This window comes from Neodiprion fabricii, chromosome 3, assembly GCF_021155785.1.
Source record: "Neodiprion fabricii isolate iyNeoFabr1 chromosome 3, iyNeoFabr1.1, whole genome shotgun sequence".
Classification (NCBI taxonomy): domain Eukaryota; kingdom Metazoa; phylum Arthropoda; class Insecta; order Hymenoptera; family Diprionidae; genus Neodiprion; species Neodiprion fabricii.
In genome coordinates, this window is record NC_060241.1 from 26,663,889 (window position 1) to 26,685,954 (window position 22,066).

The window sequence follows — 22,066 nt, forward strand, 5'->3', positions numbered from 1 at the left end:
GGGAATTAAATCCTCCTTGTCTAGCGGTCCTATAAAACTGAGTGTATATACAAATAATATAATTCATGTTTTGTTATGAGGTAGTTTGGTGAGATTGGATTCACATGTGAGATAACAGAATAATAAAGCCGAGCAGCGCCGGTTCGAAGGCCGTTTTTGATGCGTGTAAAGTAATAAAAAGCCGCCCCCATGTAAGTGCACACATGGAACAATCAAATATTTAAATCCCGCAATTCATCACTCAAGTTAGGTATATGATAATCAAAGGTACAAATGTCTGATAAAAACAAGAGGATTTCACATTAACACGAACAGAATACGTAATTCTGGCGTAGTTATAATCATGTGAACCTTCTTGAATTCAAAACTGTGACGTTCTGAATGACTCCGTCAAGATCGGGTTCATTAGCAACATCGGTTTCAATCGACAGACTGTACAGTCCGTCTAATCGTCCTTTACTCATTCCCGACAAATACTGTTTGATTAGACGTGAAAATTTATAACACCCAGTACCAAAACGGGCGGGAACTCTGTATTCAGTGTTTTCAAGCAAAATTAAAGCTGCTACTATCAAAATTACATAGTTAAATTGTGCTTGATCCCTTCGTGCTCACAGTGGTGTTCTGCGTAATAAATATTACTCATAATTGGATTACTTCTTACATTGTTTTTTTGGTGGAAATTATTATGCAGTTCGAACATCTTATTACGTAGTCTTGTTTGCGCTGTGAGTTTTGATTAGCAACAGATAATTCATTAGAACGATTGATAGTGTGTGAGCAGAATTACTTCTTGATTAGTTTGTACTGACGAACAAAATAGTCGGATGATGAAGTACACGTACGTGAAACGATAGCTTTATGCTCTGACACAATAGAGTCATCGCGATTGGTGGATCAAAGCCGTTCGAGTGACTTCGATCAATTTCCGGATCATGTGTACATCGGATTGCATAGTACTGCTAATCCACGTAACGGGGTTGTGATTGAGTGAATTAAAGCAACGAAAATGTGTTGCACCGCTGACCCATGCTACGGGTTCGGTGTCTGACGCTTGAGTCTTCCACTAAACACAGTACCCAGGCTACTTGAAACGATCACTTGCATGGCTAGATCTTAACATTTTTCGAATATTTCATTATTCTTCTGAGCATTGCTATTTTTGAAATGAAGAAGGTGCCTAGGAATCCGACCGAGAGACTGTTCGATATATTCTCCCAAAAACGCGAAAGAATCAGTAACCAGAGTATTGAAAATTGTAGTAGTTGATGGATATTTGGTAAGCAAAAAAATTCGAGAAACGGTGTTTTGTCATGATTTAACAATATGAACTATTGTTTGAATACTTTTACCACAAAAATATCCAAAATATTATAATTGGAACGTCCGGGCGTGATTTCTGAAGAACTTCGATTGACTGGGATTTGGCATATTTCCGTGAAATTGGATACACATGGCGATTAATCCACCTGTTGGATTCATAACCTTTTTTACGTTATACCAACGCGGCCGTTGATGAATTGATACTTGGTACTTCTTCTCATAGATCGAAAATGTGAGAAAACAGATTTACGTACTACGTAGATTACAGTATAACGCTTCGTGATACGCAAACTACATAAATAAACATTTCCCTGCAAGATCGTCATGTTCTGCACTTCTATCTGCGGGGCAAAGAATTCAGTACATGACATTGGCACTGAATCTAATCTGAACAATTATCTACTAGTACAGCCGACACTTAGTCGAACAAACTTGAAATTGTGTTCACGCTCACGTGCTAATATTGAGGTTTTGAATTATTTTTTTTCGATAAAAACGTACAAACAATAGTTTACATTGTTAAATTATGCCCAAAACACTGTTTCTCGAGTGTTCTTCTTGTTTGCCAAAAACCCATCAAATCTTATAATTTTCGATACAACGGGTTACTGATATTATCGCATATTTTGGAGACTATTTCCAAGAATCTCTCGTCTAGATTTCTTGGTACCTTATTTATTTGAAACAAGTCTCAATTGTGAAAACAATGAAGACATGTTCCAAAAATATTGAGCTTTCGCGAATTTGATCTTCAAAACACGTAGTATTTTTGAAAAAAATCAGCAACCTTTCGACTTCGTTATTTCACAGAGCTGATTTGAGGCGCGTCAGCCCCCCTTAACATTGCACCCATTCTCCTTATGCCTGCACTTAGTAATTTACTATGGTATTAATCGTGTCACCCAATGCTAACAGTACTCACCACCATCCGCGTAAGAGAATAGCATCGAGTGTTATACGTCAAATTTTCCGAATGACTCACCGTGCACTACCGGCACTAACTGACGGAAATCCGCTTGGCATCAGTCTTCCAGATTTTCGACAGAGAGCGCGCTGTAAATTTGACTAATCATTTCATTATTTCAATATTCTAAGTACGTTTAAGCTTATTTCAAATCAAATTCACAAATTTAACATACCCGTATTACTGACATGGTAATACTTTTTTTCGTACACAATTTCTTTAACTTTTTATAAAATCGTTGCCCACTATGATTAAAAACGATCGAGCCAGATGTTCAATGCCGTAAATGAATATCCAAGGGCACAGGTAGATATTACTCAATGGAACACTGACAATGATACCGAACGTTATATATACGACGTGGGGGTGATGGATCGATAAAAAATCTACTGCGAATACGCATTATGTGATAATATTATCGTTATCACGTATTCAAACTAAATTCTGTACATCGCGTTCTAAGATGGGCATCAAACATTTATTCCTACATCTCCTTCACTTTCCCCGACGGGTAAGTCACAACAAACTATTGCGAAACAAAGAATACAAATTCTGATGAGGGACCGCAGTTAAAACTAAATCTACTTTCTAGGAGCGAAGAAATTTTCCCAATACTTCATTCGCTCTTCGTGAAAACCACTTTTAACCTGAACTCCAGGATCGCTGTCATTACCGATCTGAAGATATTTTTCGTCTGATGAGAATGGTTCCCAAATCGCGTTGTCATTGAGAGCTGCAGTAGTCGGCAACCTGAGAATGTGTTGTATAGTCAAATATAGTCGATACACAAGCGGCTGTGACGTGATGTCTTTTATCAAGTCGTAGCCTGATACTCACCCATTGGTAGCAAACGATGTCCATAGCTCGACCATAGCGTCGACCACTTTCATATCAGTCTCAGAATATTCAGAGCCTGGTGGCGCAAACAATTTCTTTGGTCCAGGAAGGAGGTAAATCAGCTCGTCTCCGTGCGCCGCGCCCCAATTCTCCGTGTTGCGATTACTGAACAGATAGCTATAACTGAAAGTGCCTCGGTAGTCAAAAGTGCAAAGGTATGCGGGACTTTTGTAAGCGGAGTTGTTCGCACGTTGTTTGACCTCGTTGTAATTAAAGTAGGTAAACTCGTAATCGGTTATGATGTCAGTCAAATTGTGTAGTAGCTGAAAGCAACATCAATCATACCTTGACTGATAAAATTTGAACTTTGATCGTCAGTTGTTCCAGTTCTCACCAATTTTCTGTCTGCAGTTAGATCGTTCAAGTAACGAGACTTCAGAGCAGCAGTTTGGGCATCGACATCGGCTGACCAAAAGTCGTGTCTCAAGACGCTGATTAGGTGAGAGTCAATGTTGTCTAAAACTTGCTGGAACAAGTCCGGCCTATCATAGTACACTGAAATGAAGAACAAGTGCAAGTTTCAGAAAAATTATTCACCAAGAAAAAATGACTACCGATAAAGTTTCTTCAAATATGCAGAGCCTGGTATGTTACCTGACATCTCTGTGCGATATAGACACCTATAGGAATATTCGTTACTTCACGTTGATCCACCCATACTTGCCTGCAGTTGTAACAATTCCTTCTTCCTTAGTTAAGAGGGCCACCCACGGCAAATCATGCTGTTCTCCATTGGCAATGATATTCGCTGGAGTATCCGTAAAAAGTGCACCTTCTACGTCAGGTTCGACTACAGGATACCAAACAGTAGGCCTGGCCGTCCTTACATCCCTCAACAGCACGTCTGTATCGTACAAGTATGATCCATTGAAAGTCCTCAGACAGTTAACAAGGGTGGTTGACGTGTTGGTTGGACAACCAAGGTATTCGCCCAACTTCGTGGCACGCGTGGCAGCCACCGAATACGGTTCAGGAACAGGAGGATAGAGTTGCGGTGTACTGTGTGTCATGAATTGGTGAAAGAGTCCTGAAAACATTGTGCTGTTGTTCGTCAAGTTGAAATGCCGAGTATTTAATATCTATTTAGTGAAAACTAATTCAATGCCATTATTGAACTCTCTTACAATCAAAAGTATCGGTTTCGCTGTAGTAACAATAACTGGGGCACATTCACCACTGGAAGATGATGATTGAATACCATAGGTAAATTTCAATTCAAGTAAGCAGCTCTGCTCACCTTTTGTTAAAGGAGATAAGGTTAAAAGGCGAACGCAGGCGGCGCCTGAACTTCCACCGAAGAGCGTTACTTTATTTGGATCACCACCGAAATACTTGATGTTTCGTTGGGTCCATCTCAAAGCTTCAGCTATATCTTTAAGTAAATTATTTCCCGGCGATACTTCGTCGCCGGTACTCAAAAATCCGAGTATTCCGAAACGATGGTTAGGAACTACGAGAACCACGTCCTTATTAAGAAGAAATTCTGGACTCCATCGGTCAGGAGTGCTCGTTCCATGCCTGAATTGTCCACCATAGACGAAGACCATCACTGGCAGTAACGTAGCATTTTGGCTACGTGGGAGCTTTGCGATAGAAATGGTAAAAAAGTAATTACTCGCTTTTTCATTTTAGAATTCATTAATGTAATCCGACCGTAGACCGTGATTCTGAATAATCACCGTGCACCAGTCTCATTCAATTTTTCATGTTATGAATTAAGAAATGATAGCAAAGTAAATAGGTGCACCAACGATAAACTATAAACCATGTATCATAAAGAGATGACACTGGTTTTTTGCACGTCATTCACTGATTTCTTCTATACGTATATCGCAATGTTGCAGGCTGACAGCATAAACATGCATTTCTGGACCCACGTCCGAACTTGAGTGTGTTGCGCGCAAAAATGCTCTAGTCAGTACGCAGCCTAAGAAGCTAGGAACAGCGAGGATAAACCAAGATCGATGGACAAAAACTTCCTGACTTCGATTTTTGATAATGTTTTACAACAGTTTGACTCATTGTGTGCAAAAAAGAAGATGATATCGGAGGATTGAACTCCGTAAAAAATTTCCAAATGAGATCTAAAGTTTCAGTTTCTCTAGCGTTGTCCGAACCAAAATATTTGAAGTATGATGAAGAGCTGGAGGTATAGTTGAACAAATTCAAATGATTGAGGATCTATTTATTACTCGAAATCAACCTTCACGATGTAATCACACAGATTCCTCATCCAATCTGAAGCACTAAAAATACGCTGTATTTTGTACCTAGCTGTGTGACAATTAGTATATTGCGTTGCTAGTGCGGAAAGTGGGCGATTTCTAATGAATAAGCGTGCGCTGTAATCACACGAATCAGATATCACCACTGATGTAAATGAAATCGCCCATCCGCGCGTCGGACACACGCTATAATCTTCAAACATCTGTGAGCGAAAGTTAGATTTCTGAAGCAATGAAGGTGCCACTGACATTAAACAAGTCTACCAACAAATGGGTGGTGTACGAATCAAAACAAAGCTGGACAGTAAAATCAATTCTACATTGCCTCAATATGTTTGACAGTACTCGAATCCTATGTAAAATAAACAGAGCTAAACTTGTTTGCTGTTGGATCAGACGATACCTAGACTGGTGTTTCACTACTGAAAACAGATGAATCTCAAAATGTTTGTGCTTTCAATTGAAAATCCTTGAATCTCGTAGTACGACTAGTACATTTCTCGGGATAAGAAATTTGAAACGATGGTGATAAAACTGTAACTTCCTCAAGCTATCAAAATATATTCAATACGATTGCGATGTACCTGCGGCGTATAGACATTGAGATAGAGGCAGTCCTCATCCCCTATGAGCTTTGTATCGTTCTGAATACATGCGTTAGGCATGCGGCTGGCATCTAGAGTCCCGTTCCAAGGACCCGGCGGTACGGCTTGTTTAAACCTGGATTGGAATAATGGGAGAAATTAATGTTTCCGTATTTTTGGGACGATTAAACTCCCAATGATAGGTGATTCTTCGGCCAGCATGTGGCTAGATAATTCCGCCAATTCTTCGCCGTAGATTTTGAACATGTTATTCTGTCGAGTACATTCAATTATGTATTTTAGTGTTACGAGTTGTGATCAATGCAGATTGACCCAAAGAAAATCCGTCGAATGCTGATATTACCGATGGTTTAGCGGACTCTCAAAGCAATCGAGATGTGTGAAAGCAAAGTACGTGAATCCGGTCAAAACAATGTGGTTTCAGTACGTATATACGGATCCTTGATGGTCTTGGAGACTTGGTCGGTCAATATCTTCTTACTAAGATGAAAAAATCTTATGAATAAAGTGAGGACTTTTTACCCTCCCGAGCTCATACGATGCATTTTGAACAAGAAAAAAATACACGGTATGAGCTCAGGAGGGCTAGAAGTCCTCACTGCATTATCAACTCGTGTTGATGTATATTAACTGCTTGTATCTTTCGATGATATGAACCAAAGTTTGCCCAATCAATTACATTATCATTATAAGTGCCGGTATCAGTTTACTATTGATACCGTATATTACTACTGTAAGTAATAGCGTAGTTCCTAACGTGCCAGACTTCGGAAGGGCAGGACTTGAGTTCAAATTCCCAGCTTGTCGGTGAGGTTCTGAGCGATAGCTCGCAGAAATTGTAACGCAGGTAACGTCGTTCAGGCTCCGAATCGGCGAGTCGAGGTTTGAACTCAGTCCGGGTGTCCGGGCAACGTTTTCTGCACCGCCTATGCAGCGATAGGTAACTTGTAACTCTGAATTACTCCTACAAACCTGAGATCTCCAATCGGTGGCTCGGCAAACGGAACTCCAATGAAGGCAGAGAATCTTCTGCCAAGGTGTGAGGCCATATTTATACCTCTGAGTCTCCCTTGAGGTATCGTCGTTTCCGGACGCATCCAATCCTCGCCAGCGGGAATGTCCCCATTTTTGATTGGAATAACACCAAAGATTGTCAGGAAAGCGATTAGCAAAAGAGCCACCAGCACACACGCGGCTGCTATACAACAGCACGAGCGCGAGCCAATCTTACCTACAAACATGATTACTGTCTGTCACTAAGTGATGCTCGCCAAAGAGAACATCCTGAGTTATTTTATCTTGCGAGAAGAAAAGATGTCTTTTCATAATTAGGGACAATGTGGTTTGGTAACAACGCCTTGAGTTTAATTCGCAACCTAATCTCAATTTATAATGCGGACAGGAATTAAATCCTCCTTGTCAAGCGGTCCAATAAAATTAAGTGTATATACAAATTTTATAATGTATGTTTTGTTATTAGGTAGTTTGATGAGATTGGATTTACATGTGAGATAACAGAATAATAAAGCCGAGCAGCGCCGGTTCGAAGGCCATTTTTCATGCGTGTAAAGTAATACAAAGCCGCGCCCATATAAGTGCACACATAGAAAAATCAAATATTCAAATCCCGTATTTATTCACTTAATTTACATGATAATCAAAGGTACAAATGATTGCTAAAAACAAGAGGATTTCACAATAACACGAACAGAATATGTAATTCTGGCGATGTCATAATCATGTGAACCTTCTCGCTTTCGAAACTGCGACGTCCTGAATTACTCCGTCAAGATCTAGTTCATTAGCAACATCGTTTTCAATCGACATGCTGTACAGTCCGTCTAATTGTCCTTGACTCATTGGTGGCAAAGACTGTTCGATTGGACGTCAAAATTCAAAACACACAGTACCAAAAAGGGCGGGAACTCTGTATTCAGTGTTTCCAAGTAAAATTAAAGCTGCTACTATCAAAATTACATAGTTAAATTGTGCTTGATCCCTTCGTGCTCACAGTGGTGTTCTGTGTAATAAATATTACTCATAATTGGATTACTTCTTACATTGTTTTTTTGGTGGAAATTATTATGCAGTTCGAACATCTTATTACGTAGTCTTGTTTGCGCTGTGAGTTTTGATTAGCAACAGATAATTCATTAGAACGATTGATAGTGTGTGAGCAGAATTACTTCTTGATTAGTTTGTACTGACGAACAAAATAGTCGGATGATGAAGTACACGTACGTGAAACGATAGCTTTATGCTCTGACACAATAGAGTCATCGCGATTGGTGGATCAAAGCCGTTCGAGTGACTTCGATCAATTTCCGGATCATGTGTACATCGGATTGCATAGTACTGCTAATCCACGTAACGGGGTTGTGATTGAGTGAATTAAAGCAACGAAAATGTGTTGCACCGCTGACCCATGCTACGGGTTCGGTGTCTGACGCTTGAGTCTTCCACTAAACACAGTACCCAGGCTACTTGAAACGATCACTTGCATGGCTAGATCTTAACATTTTTCGAATATTTCATTATTCTTCTGAGCATTGCTATTTTTGAAATGAAGAAGGTGCCTAGGAATCCGACCGAGAGACTGTTCGATATATTCTCCCAAAAACGCGAAAGAATCAGTAACCAGAGTATTGAAAATTGTAGTAGTTGATGGATATTTGGTAAGCAAAAAAATTCGAGAAACGGTGTTTTGTCATGATTTAACAATATGAACTATTGTTTGAATACTTTTACCACAAAAATATCCAAAATATTATAATTGGAACGTCCGGGCGTGATTTCTGAAGAACTTCGATTGACTGGGATTTGGCATATTTCCGTGAAATTGGATACACATGGCGATTAATCCACCTGTTGGATTCATAACCTTTTTTACGTTATACCAACGCGGCCGTTGATGAATTGATACTTGGTACTTCTTCTCATAGATCGAAAATGTGAGAAAACAGATTTACGTACTACGTAGATTACAGTATAACGCTTCGTGATACGCAAACTACATAAATAAACATTTCCCTGCAAGATCGTCATGTTCTGCACTTCTATCTGCGGGGCAAAGAATTCAGTACATGACATTGGCACTGAATCTAATCTGAACAATTATCTACTAGTACAGCCGACACTTAGTCGAACAAACTTGAAATTGTGTTCACGCTCACGTGCTAATATTGAGGTTTTGAATTATTTTTTTTCGATAAAAACGTACAAACAATAGTTTACATTGTTAAATTATGCCCAAAACACTGTTTCTCGAGTGTTCTTCTTGTTTGCCAAAAACCCATCAAATCTTATAATTTTCGATACAACGGGTTACTGATATTATCGCATATTTTGGAGACTATTTCCAAGAATCTCTCGTCTAGATTTCTTGGTACCTTATTTATTTGAAACAAGTCTCAATTGTGAAAACAATGAAGACATGTTCCAAAAATATTGAGCTTTCGCGAATTTGATCTTCAAAACACGTAGTATTTTTGAAAAAAATCAGCAACCTTTCGACTTCGTTATTTCACAGAGCTGATTTGAGGCGCGGCAGCCCCCCTTAATATTGCACCCATTCTCCTTATGCCTGCACTTAGTAATTTACTATGGTATTAATCTTGTCACCCAATGCTAACAGTACTCACCACCATCCGCGTAAGAGAACAGCGTCGAGTGTTATACGTCGAATTTTCCGACTGACTCGCTGTGCACTGCCGGCACTAACTGACGGAAATCCGCTTGGCATCAGTCTTCCAGATTTTCGACAGAAAGGGCGCTGTAAATTTGACTAATCGTTTCATTATTTTAATATTTTAAGTACGTTCAAGATTATTTCAGATCAAATTCAAAAATTTAACAAACATGTATTACTGACATGGTAATACTTTTTTCCGGACACAAATTCCAAAACTTTTTATAAAATCGTTGCTCACTATAATTGAAAACGACCGAACCATACTTTCAATGCCACAAATAGACATCCCAGGGCTCAAGTTGATATTACTCAATGGAACACTGACAATGATACCGAACGTTATATATACGACATGGGGGTGATGGATCAATAAAAAATCTACTGCGAATAAGCATTATGTGATAATATTATCGTTATCACGTATTCAAATTAAATTCTGTACATTGCGTTCTAAGACAGGCATCAGATATTTATTCCCACATCTCCTTCACTTTCCTCGACGGGCAAGTCACAACAAACTATTTTGAAACAAAGAATACGGATTCTGATAAGGAACCGCAGTTCAAACTAAATCTACGTTTTAGCAGCAAAGAAATTTTCCCAAAACTTCATTCGCTCTTTGTGAAAACCACTTTTAAGCTGAATTCCAGGATCGCTGTCATTACCGATCTGAAGATATTTTTCGTCTGATGAGAATGGTTCCCAAATTGCGTTGTCATTGAGAGCTGCAGTAGTCGGCAACCTGAGAATGTGTTGTATAGTCAAATATAGTCGATACACAAGCGGTTGTGACGTGATGTCTTTTATCTATTCATAGCCTGATACTCACCCGTTGATAGCAAACGATGTCCATAGCTCCACCATAGCGTCGGCCACTTTCAAATCAGTCTCAGTAAATTCAGAGCCTGGTGGCGCAAACATTTCCTTTGGTCCAGGAAGGAGGTAAAGCAGCTCGTCTCCGTGCGCCGCGCCCCAATTCTCCGTGTTACCACCACTAAACTTATAGCTATAGCTGAAAGTGCCGTGGTAGTCAAAAGTGCAAAAGTATACAGGACTCTTGAAAGCAGGGTTGTTTGCATGTTGTTTGACCTCGTTGTAAATATGGTAGGTAAACAGGTAATCAGTGATGATGTCAGTCAAATTGTGTAGTAGCTGAAAGCAAGATCAAACATGCCATAATTGATGGAATTTGAATTTCTGTCGTCAGTGTTCCAGTTCTCACCACCTTTCTGTCTGCAGTTAGATCGTTCAAGTAACGAGACTTCAGAGCAGCAGTTTGGGCATCGACATCGGCTGACCAAACGTCGTGTCTCAAGAAGCTGATTAAGTAAGAGTCAACGTTGTCTAAAAATTGCTGGAACAACTCTGGCCTATTATAGTACACTGAAATGAAGAACAAGTGCAAGTTTCAGAAAGGATCATTCACTGAGAAAAAATGACTACCGATAAAGTTTCTTCAAATATGCAGAGCCTGGTATGTTACCTGACATCTCTGTGCGATATAGACACCTATAGGAATATTCGTTACTTCACGTTGATCCACCCATACTTGCCTGCAGTTAGAACAATTCCTTCTTCCTTAGTTACAAGGGCCACCCACGGCAAATCATGCTGTTCTCCATTGGCAATGATATTCGCTGGAGTATCCGTAAAAAGTGCACCTTCTACGTCAGGTTCGACTACAGGATACCAAACAGTAAGCATGGCCGTCCTTACATCCTTCAACAGCACGTCTGTTTCGTACAAGTATGACCCATTGAAAGTCCTGAGACAGTTAACAAGGGTGGTTGACGTGTTGGTTGGACAACCAAGGTATTCGCCCAACTTCGTGGCACGCGTGGCGGCCACCGAATATGGTTCAGGAACAGGAGGATAGAGTTGCGGTGTACTGTGTGTCATGAATTGGTGAAAGAGTCCTGAAAACATTGTGCTGTTATTCGTCAAGTTGAAATGCCAAGTATTTAATACCTATTTAGTGAAAACTAATTCAATGCCATTATTGATCTCTCTTACAATCAAAAGCATTAGCTTCGCTTCTCAAGTCTGGTACATTTACCACCGACAGATGATCACTAAATATCATAGGTGTATTTCAATTAAACTAAGCAACTCTGCTCACCTTTTGTTAAAGGAGATAAGGTTAAAAGGCGAACGCAGGCGGCGCCTGAACTTCCACCGAAGAGCGTTACTTTATTTGGATCACCACCGAAATACTTGATGTTTCGTTGGGTCCATCTCAAAGCTTCAGCTATATCTTTAAGTAAATTATTTCCCGGCGATACTTCGTCGCCGGTACTCAAAAATCCGAGTATTCCAAAACGATAGTTCGGAACTACGAGAATCACGTCCTTATTAAGCAGAAATTCTGGACTCCATCGGTCAGGAGTGCTCGTTCCAAACCTGAATTGTCCACCATAGATGTAGACCATCACTGGCAGTAACGTAGCATTTGGGCTACTAGGAAGCTATGCGGTAGATTGGTAAACATGTAATTATTTGCTTTTCCATTTCAGAATTCATTAATGTAAGTCGACCGTAGACCATGATTCTGAATAATCACCGTGCACCCGTCTTATTTAATTCTTCATGTTATAAATTAAGAAATGATAGCAAAGCAAATAGGTGCACCAACAATAAACTATAAACCATGTATCATAAAGAGACAACACTTGTTTTTTGCACGTCATTCACTGATTTCTTCTATACGTATATCGCAATGTTGCAGGCTGACAGCATAAACATGCATTTCTGAACCCACGTCCAAACTTAAGTATATTACGCGCAAAAATGCTCTAGTCTGTACGCAGCCTAAGGAGCTAGGAACAGCGAGGAGAAACCAAGATCGATGGACGAAAACTTCATGACTTCGATTTTTGGAATTGTTCTACAACAGTTTGATTCATTGTGTGCAAAAACGAAGATGATATCAGAGGTTTGAACTCCGTAGAAAATTTTTCAATGAGATCTAAATTTTCAGTTTCTCTAGCGTTGTCCGAACCAAAATATTTCGCGTACGATAAAGAACTGTAGGTATGGTTGAATAAATTCAAATGATTAAGGACCTGTTTATTTCTGGAAATCAACCTTCACGATGTAATCACAGAGATTTTTTATCCAATCCAAAGCACTAAAAATATTCTGTATTTTGTACCCAGCTGTGTGACAATTAGTATATTGCGTTACTAGTGCGGAAAGTGGGCGATGGGCTAATGAATAAGCGTGTGCTCTAATCACACGAATCAGATATCACCACTGATGTGTATGATATCGCCCATCCGCATGTCCGACACACGCTATAATATTCAAACATCTGTGAGCGAAAGTTTGGTTTGTGAAGCAATGAAGGTGCCACTGACATAAAACAAGTCTACCAGCAAAAGGGTGCTGTAGCTGAACAATAAAATCAATTCTACATTGCCCCAATATATTTGGCAGTACTCGAATCCTGTGTAAAATGAACACAGCTAAACTTGTTCGCTGTTGGATCAGACGATAGCCTAAACTGGTGTTTCGGTACTGAAATCAAGTGAATTTCAAAATGTCTGTACTTTCGATTGAAAATCCTTGAATCTTTTGTTACGGCTAGTACATTTTTTAAGATGAAAAATTTGAAACGATGATGGTGAAACTGTAACTTCCTTCAGCTATCAAAATATAGTCAATACGATTGCGATATACCTGCGGCGTATAGACATTGAGATAGAGGCAGTCCTCATCCCCTATGAGCTTTTCCTCGTTCTGAATACATGCGTTAGGCATGCGGCTGGCATCTAGAGTCCCGTTCCAAGGACCCGCCGGGACGGCTTGTTTAAACCTGGATTGGAATAATGGGAGAAATTAATGTTTCCGTATTTTTTGGACGATTAAACTCCCAATGATAGGTGATTTTTCGGCCAGCATGAGGCTAGATGATTCCGCCAATTCTTCGTCGTAGATTTTGAACATGTCATTCTCTCCGGTACATTCAATTATGTATTTTAGTGCTACGAGTTGTGATCAATGCAGATCAACTCAAAGAAAATCCGTCGATAGCTGATATTACCGATGGTTTAGCGGACTCTTAAAGCAATCGAGATGTGTAAAAGCAAAGTACGCAAATGTGGGCCAAACAATGTGGTTTCAGTACGTATATGCGGATCCTTGATTGTTTATTTGGTCAGACAATATCTTCTTACTGAGAGAAAAAAATCTTATCAATAAAGTGAGGTCCTTTACCCTCCCGAGCTCATACCATGCATTCTGAACAAGTAAAAAATACATAGTATGAACTCGGGGAGTTGAGAAATCCTCACTGCATTATTAACTCGTGTTGATGTATATTAACTGCTTGTATCTTTGGAATATATGAACCAAAGTTTGCCCAATCAATCACAGTATCATCGTAAGTACCAGTATCAGTTTACTATGGATACCGTATATTATTACTGTAAGTAGTAGCGCAGCTCGTAACGTGCGAGACTTCGGAAGGGGAGGACTTGAGTTTAAACTCGCAGCTTGTCGGTGAGTTCCTGAGCGATAGCTCGCAGAAATTGTAAAGCAGGTAACGTCGTTCAGGCTCCGAATCGGCGAGTTGAGATTTTATCTCCGTCCGGGTGTCCGGGCAACGTTTGCTGCACCGCCTATGCAGCGATAGGTAACTTGTAACTCTGAATTACTCCTACAAACCTGAGATCTCCAATCGGTGGCTCGGCAAACGGAACTCCAATGAAGGCAGAGAATCTTCTGCCAAGGTGTGTGACCATATTTATACCTCTGAGTCTCCCTTGAGGTATCGTCGTTTCCGGACGCATCCAATCCTCGCCAGCGGGAATGTCCCCATTTTTGATTGGAATAACACCAAAGATTGTCAGGAAAGCGATTAGCAAAAGAGCCACCAGCAGACACGCGGCTGCTATATAACAGCACGAGCGCGAGCCAATTTTACATACAAACATGATTACTGTCTGTCACTAAGTGATGCTCGCCAAAGAGACCAGTCTGAGTTATTTTATCTTGCGAGAAGAAAAGATGTCCTGTCATAATTAGAGACAATGTAGTTTGGTAGCAACGCCTTGAATTTAATTCGCAACCTAATCTCAACATATAATGCGGACAGGAATTAAATCCACCTTGTCAAGTGGTCCAATAAAATTAAGTGTATATACAAATTTTATAATGTATGTTTTGTTATTAAGTAGTTTGATGACATTGGATTTACATGTGAGGTAACAGAATAATAAAGCCGAGCAGCGCCGGTTCGAAGGCTATTTTTCATGCGTTTAAAGTCATACAAAGCCGCGCCCATATAAGTGCACACCCAGAACAATCAAATATTTAAATCCCGTAATTATTCACTCGAGTTGTATGGTAATGAAAGGTACAAATGATTGCTAAAAACAAGAGGATTCCTCATTAACACGAACAGATTATGTAATTTTGGCGATGTCATAATCATGTGAACCTTCTCGCTTTCAAAACTGTGACGTCCTGAATTACTCCGTCAAGATCTGGTTCATTAGCAACATCGTTTTCAATCGACATACTGTACAGTCCGTCCAATCGTCCTTGACTCATTGGTGGCAAATACTATTCGATTGGACGTAAAAATTTAAAACACACAGTACCAAAAAGGGCGGGAACTCTCTATTCAGCGTTTCCAATTATAATCAAAGCTGCTCCTATCGAAACTACATAGTTAAATTGTGCTTTATCCCCTTATGCTCACAGTTGTGTTCTGCGTAATAAATATTACTCATAATTGGATGACTTCTCACATGGTTTCTTTTATAGAAATTATTATGCAGTTTGAACATCTTATTATGTAGTCTTGTTTGCGCTGTAAGTTTTGATTAGAAACAAATAATTCATTAGATCGATTGATAGTGTGTGTGCAGAATTATTTCTTGATTAGTTTGTACTAACGAACAAAATAGTCGGCTAATGAAGTAAACGTACGAGAAACGATTGCTTTATGCTATAACACAACAGAGTCATTGTGATTGGTGGATCGAAACCGTTCAAGCGACCTCGATTAATTTCAGGATCATGTAAACATCGGATTGCATAGTTCTGCTAATCCACGTAACGGGGTTGTGTTTGGCTGAATTTGAACAACGAAAATATGTTGCACGGCTGACCCATGCGACGGGTTCCGTGTCTGACGATTGAGTCTTCTACTAAACACAGTATCCAGGTCACTAGGAAGGATCACTTGTATAGGTAGATCTTAACATTTTTCGAATATTTCATTATTCTTCTACGCATTGCTATTTTTGAAATTAGGGAGTGTCAATACAAGTATACAAATAATTTTTACTGAGTGCCCCCTATTCGAGCCAGTGCGCACTCAGTGCAACCAGTGGAAAACGCTATTACGTACTACATAGATTACAGCATAACACTTCGTAATACGTCAACTACATAAATAAACAATTCCCTGCAAGGTCGTCATGTTCTGCACTTCTATCTGCGGGGCGAAGAATTCAGTACATGACATTGGCACTAAAACTAATAAAGACAATTACCAGCTAGTTCAGCCGACACTCGGTCGAGCGACTTCTAAATTGTGATCACGCTCACATCCTAATATTAGGATTTCGAATTATTTTTTTTCAATAAAAACGTACAAACAATAGTTTGCATCGTTAAATAATGCCAAAAACACTGTGTTTCGAGTTTTCTTCTTCTTTGCCAAAAACCCATCAAATCTTATAATTTTCGATACTACGGGTTACTAATATTATCACGTATTTTGGAGATTATTTCCAACAATCTCTCGTCTAGATTTCTTGGTACCTTATTTATTTGAAAACAGTCGCAATTGTGAAAACAATGAAGAGATGTTCAAAACATACTTTTTGGTCTTTCGCGAAGTTGATCTTCGAAATACTTAGTATTTTTAAAAAAATCAGCAACCTTTTCACATCGTTATTTCACAGAACTGATTTGAGGCGCGTCAGCTCTCCTTAATATTGCATCCATTCTCCTTATGCCAGCACTTAGTAATTTGCTATGGTATTATTTGTGTCACCCAATGCTAGCAGTATTCACACCATCCGCGTAAGAGAACAGTATCGAGTGTTATACATCAAATTTTCCAGCTGACTCTTTGTGCACTGCTAGCACCAACTGACGGAAATCCGCTGGGCATCAGTCTTGTAGATTTCCGACAAAGAGCGCGCTGTAAGTTTGACTAATCGTTTCATTATTTCAGTATTCTAAATACGTTTAAGCTTATTTCAGATCAAATTCGAAAATTTAACAGACACGTATCACTGACATGGTAATCCTTTTTTCAGACACGAATTCAAAAACCTTGAATAAAATCGATGCTCACTATCATTGAAAACGATCGAGCCATACTTTCAATGCCACAAATAGACATCCCAGGGCACAAGTTGATATTACTCAATGGAACACTGACAATGATACCGAACGTTATATATACGACATGGGGGTGATGGATCAATAAAAAATCAAGTGCGAATACGCATTGTGTGATAATATTATCATTATCAGGTATTCAAACTAAATTCTGTACATTGCGTTCTAAGATAGGCATTAAACATTTATTCCTACATCTCCTTCACTTTCCCCGACGGGTAAGTCACAACAAACTATTTTAAAACAAAGAATAGGAATCCTGATGAGGGACCGCAGTTAAAACTAAATCTACTTTCTAGCAGCGAAAAAATTTTCCCAAAACTTCATTCGCTCTTCGTGAAAACCACTTTTAAGCTGAATTCCAGGATCGCTGTCATTACCGATCTGAAGATATTTTTCGTCTGATGAGAATGGTTCCCAAATCGCGTTGTCATTGAGAGCTGCAGTAGTCGGCAACCTGAAAATGTGTTATATCGTCAAATATAGTCGATACACAAGCGGTTGTGACGTGATGTCTTTTATCTATTCATAGCCTGATACTCACCCATTTGTAGCAAACGATGTCCATAGCTCCACCATAGTGTCGACCACTTTCATATCAGTCTCAGTAAATTCAGAGCCTGGTAGCGCTAAATTTTTCGTTGGTTCAGGAAGGAGGTAAATCAGCTCGTCTCCATGCGCCGCACCCCAATTCTCCGCGTTACCATTACTATACATATAGCTTTTGCTGAAAGTGCCTCGGTAGTCAAAAGTGCAAAAGTATACGGGACTCTTGTAAGCAGGGTTGTTTGCATGTTGTTTGGCCTCGTTGTAAATATGGTAGATGAACTCGTAATCGCTTATGATGTCAGTCAAATTGTGTAGTAGCTGAAAGCAACATCAATCACACCGTAACTGATGGAATTTGAATTTTTATCGTCAGTTGTTCCAGTTCTCACCAATTTTCTGTCTGCAGTTAGATCGTTCAAGTAACGAGACTTAAGAGCGGCAGTTTGGGCATCGACATCGGCTGACCAAACGTCGTGTCTCAAGAAGCTGATTAAGTAAGAGTCAACGTTGTCTAAAAATTGCTGGAACAAGTCTGGCCTATCATAGTACACTGAAATAAAGAACGAGTACAAGTTTCAGAAAAAATCATTCCCCAAGAAAAAATGACTACCGATAAAGTTTCTTCAAATATGCAGAGCCTGGTATGTTACCTGACATCTGTGTGCGATATAGATACCTATAAGAATATTTGTTACTTCGCGTTGATCCACCCATACTTGCCTGCAGTTGTAACAATTCCTTCTCCCTTGGTTACAACGACCACCCACGGCAAATCATGCTGTTCTCCATTGGCAATGATATTCGCTGGAGTATCCGTAAAAAGTGCACCTTCTACGTCGGGTTCGACTACAGGATACCAAACAATAGGCCTGGCCGTCCTTACATCCCTCAACAGCACGTCTGTATCGTACAAGTATGACCCATTGAAAGTCATCAGACAGTTAACAAGGGTGGTTGACGTGTTGGTTGGACAACCAAGGTATTCGCCCAACTTCGTGGCACGCGTGGCGGCCACCGAATACGGTTCAGGAACAGGAGGATAGAGTTGCGGTGTACTATGTGTCATGAATTGGTGAAAGAGTCCTGAAAAATGTATGCGGTTATTCGTCAAGTTGAAATGCCAAGTATTTAATATCGATTTAGTGAAAACTACTTCAATGCGATTATTGATCTCTCTTACAATCAAAAGTATTAGCTTCGCTGTAGTAACAATAACTCGGGTACATTTACCACCGGAAGATGATCATTAAATACCATAGGTATATTTCAAATCAACTGAGCAACTCTGCTCACCTTTTGTTAAAGGAGATAAGGTCAAAAGGCGAACGCAGGCGGCGCCTGAACTTCCACCGAAGAGCGTTACTTTATTTGGATCACCACCGAAATACTTGATGTTTCGTTGGGTCCATCTCAAAGCTTCAGCTATATCTTTCAGTAAATTATTCCCCGGCGATACTTCGTCGCCGGTACTGAAAAATCCTAGTATTCCCAAACGATAGTTCGGAACTACGAGAACCACGTCTTTATTAAGAAGAAATTCTGGACTGCGTTGGTCAGGAGTGCTCCTTCCAACCATGAATCCTCCACCATAGACGAAGACCATCACTGGCAGTAACGTAGCATTTTGGCTACTAGGAAGCTATGCGGTAAAAATCGTAAAAAAGTGATCATTTGCTTTTTCATTTGAGAACTCATTAATGTAAGCCGACCGTAGACCGTGATCCTGAATAATCACCGTGCACCCGTCTTATTCAATTCTTCATGTTATAAATTAAGAAATGATAGCAAAGCAAATAGGTGCACCAACAATAAACTATAAACTATGCATCATAAAGAGATAACACTTGTTTTCTGCACTTCATTCACTGATTTCTTCTATACGTATATCGCAATGTTGCAGGCTGACAGCATAAACATGCATTTCTGAACCCACGTCCAAGCTTGAGTATATTGCGCGCAAAAATGCTTTAGTCTGTACGCAGCCTAAGGAGCTAGGAACAGCGAGGAGAAACCAAGATCGATGGACGAAAACTTCATGATTTCGATTTTGGGTAATGTTGCACAACAGTCTGATTTATTGTGAGCAAAAAAGAAGATGATATCAGAGGTTTGAATTCCGTAGAAAATTTTCCAATGAGATCTAAATTTTCAGTTTCTCTAGCGTTGTTCGAACCAAAATATTTCTAGTACGATAAAGAACTGTAGGTATGGTTGAACAAATTCAAATGATTGAGGATCTGTTTATTTCTCGAAATCAACCTTCACGATGTAATCACAGAGATTTCTTATCCAATCTAAAGCACTAAAAATATGCTGTATTTTGTACCCAGCTGTGTGACAATTAGTATATCGCGTTGCTAGTGCGGAAAGTAGGCAGTTTTTAATGAATAAACGTGCGCTGTAATTACACGAATCAGATATCGCCGCTGATGTATATGAAATCGCCTATCCGCGCGTCCGACACACGCTATAATCTTCAAACATCTGTGAGCGAAAGTTAGATTTCTGAAGCAATGAAGGTGCCACTGACATAAAACAAGTCTACCAGCAAAAGGGTGGTGTAGGAATCAAAAAAAAGCTGAACAATAAAATCAATTCTACATTGCCTCAATATGTTTGGCATTACTGGAATTCTACGTGAAATGAACAGAGCTAAACTTGTTCGCTGTTGGATCAGACGATAGCCTAAACTGGTGTTTCGGTACTGAAATCAAATGAATTTCAAAATGTTTGTGCTTTCAATTGAACATCCTTAAATCTCTTGGTACGACTAGTACATTTCTCGAGATAGAAAATTTGGAACGATGATGGTAAAACTATAATTTCTTCCAGGTATCAAAATATAGTCAATACGATTGCGATATACCTGCGGCGTATAGACATTGAGATAGAGGCAGTCCTCATCCCCTATGATCTTTTTCTCGATCTGAATACATGCGTTAGGCATGCGGCTGGCATCTAGAGTCCCGTTCCAAGGACCCGCCGGTACGGCTTGTTTAAACCTGGATTGGAATAATGGGAGAAATTAATGTTTCCGTATTTTTGGGACGATTAAACTCCCAATGATAGGTGATTTTTTGGCCAGCATGAGGCTAGATGATTCCGCCAATTCTTCGTCGTAGATTTTGAACATGTTATTCTGTCGAGTATATTCAATTATGTATTTTAGTGCTACGAGTTGTGATCAATGCAGATCCACCCAAAGAAAATCCGTCGAGAGCTGATATTATCGATGGTTTAGCGGACTCTCCAAGCAATCGAGATGTGTAAAAGCAAAGTACGTGAATCTGGTCAAAACAATGTGGTTTCAGTACGTATCTACGGATCCTTGATTGTTTATTTGGTCGGTCAATGTCTTCTTACTAAGAAAAAAAAATCTTATGAATAAAGTGAGGTCCTTTACCCTCCCGAGCTCATACCATGCATTCTGAACAAGTAAAAAATACATAGTATGAGCTCGGGAAGTTGAGAAGTCCTCACTGCATTATCAACTCGTGTTCATGTATATTAACTGCTTGTATCTTTGGAATATATGAACCAAAGTTTGCCCAATCAATTACAGTATCATCGGAAGTACCAGTATCAGTTTACTATGGATACCGTATATTATTACTGTAAGTAGTAGCGCAGCTCGTAACGTGCGAGACTTCGGAAGGGGAGGACTTGAGTTTAAACTCGCAGCTTGTCGGTGAGGTCCTGAGCGATAGCTCGCAGAAATTGTAAAGCAGGTAACGTCGTTCAGGCTCCGAATCGGCGAGTTGAGATTTTATCTCCGTCCGGGTGTCCGGGCAACGTTTGCTGCACCGTCTATGCAGCGATAGGTAACTTGTAACTCTGAATTACTCCTACAAACCTGAGATCTCCAATCGGTGGCTCGGCAAACGGAACTCCAATGAAGGCAGAGAATCTTCTGCCAAGGTGTGTGACCATATTTATACCTCTGAGTCTCCCTTGAGGTATCGTCGTTTCCGGACGCATCCAATCCTCGCCAGCGGGAATGTCCCCATTTTTGATTGGAATAACACCAAAGATTGTCAGGAAAGCGATTAGCAAAAGAGCCACCAGCAGACACGCGGCTGCTATATAACAGCACGAGCGCGAGCCAATTTTACATACAAACATGATTACTGTCTGTCACTAAGTGATGCTCGCCAAAGAGACCAGTCTGAGTTATTTTATCTTGCGAGAATAAAAGATGTCTTGTCATAATTAGAGACAATGTAGTTTGGTAACAACGCCTTGAATTTAATTCGCAACCTTATCTCAATATATAGTGCGGACTGGAATTAAATCCACCTTGTCAAGTGGTCTAATAAGATTAAGTGTATATGAGGTATTCCATGCTAACTGAGAGGTCATTTTCCCTGACCCCCGCCAATTTGCCTAATTATTTTTTATGTGATTCTACAACCTAAAAAAAGCACTCACCATTTTTTTCAGATTTTTCGTT

At 39.8% G+C, this 22,066-nt stretch overlaps 2 protein-coding genes across 3 annotated transcripts; both read right to left on the reverse strand.

Annotated features, from left to right (window-relative positions):
* Window positions 1-2,734: 2,734 nt before the first annotated feature.
* On the reverse strand, window positions 2,735-9,785 carry LOC124179174 (esterase FE4-like). 2 transcript variants are annotated; one of them, XM_046563358.1, is made up of 8 exons: window positions 9,656-9,785; window positions 6,987-7,245; window positions 5,994-6,129; window positions 4,422-4,767; window positions 3,849-4,211; window positions 3,519-3,679; window positions 3,125-3,447; window positions 2,735-3,037 (listed from the first exon to the last, which is right to left on the reverse strand). In XM_046563358.1, the coding sequence occupies exons 2-8, from the start codon at window positions 7,109-7,111 to the stop codon at window positions 2,869-2,871; spliced, it is 1,623 nt and encodes a 540-aa protein (XP_046419314.1). In that variant the 5' UTR covers window positions 7,112-7,245; window positions 9,656-9,785; the 3' UTR covers window positions 2,735-2,868. The 2 variants fall into 2 exon arrangements, with proteins under 2 accessions (XP_046419314.1, XP_046419313.1); XM_046563357.1 differs by lacking the exon at window positions 9,656-9,785 and having other exon boundaries at window positions 6,987-7,365.
* A 7,385-nt stretch (window positions 9,786-17,170) lies between these two features.
* Window positions 17,171-22,061, reverse strand: LOC124179173 (carboxylesterase 4A-like). Its single transcript, XM_046563356.1, has 7 exons — window positions 21,470-22,061; window positions 20,483-20,618; window positions 18,910-19,255; window positions 18,337-18,699; window positions 18,006-18,166; window positions 17,612-17,934; window positions 17,171-17,524 (listed from the first exon to the last, which is right to left on the reverse strand). The coding sequence occupies exons 1-7, from the start codon at window positions 21,736-21,738 to the stop codon at window positions 17,356-17,358; spliced, it is 1,767 nt and encodes a 588-aa protein (XP_046419312.1). The 5' UTR covers window positions 21,739-22,061; the 3' UTR covers window positions 17,171-17,355.
* Window positions 22,062-22,066: the final 5 nt, after the last annotated feature.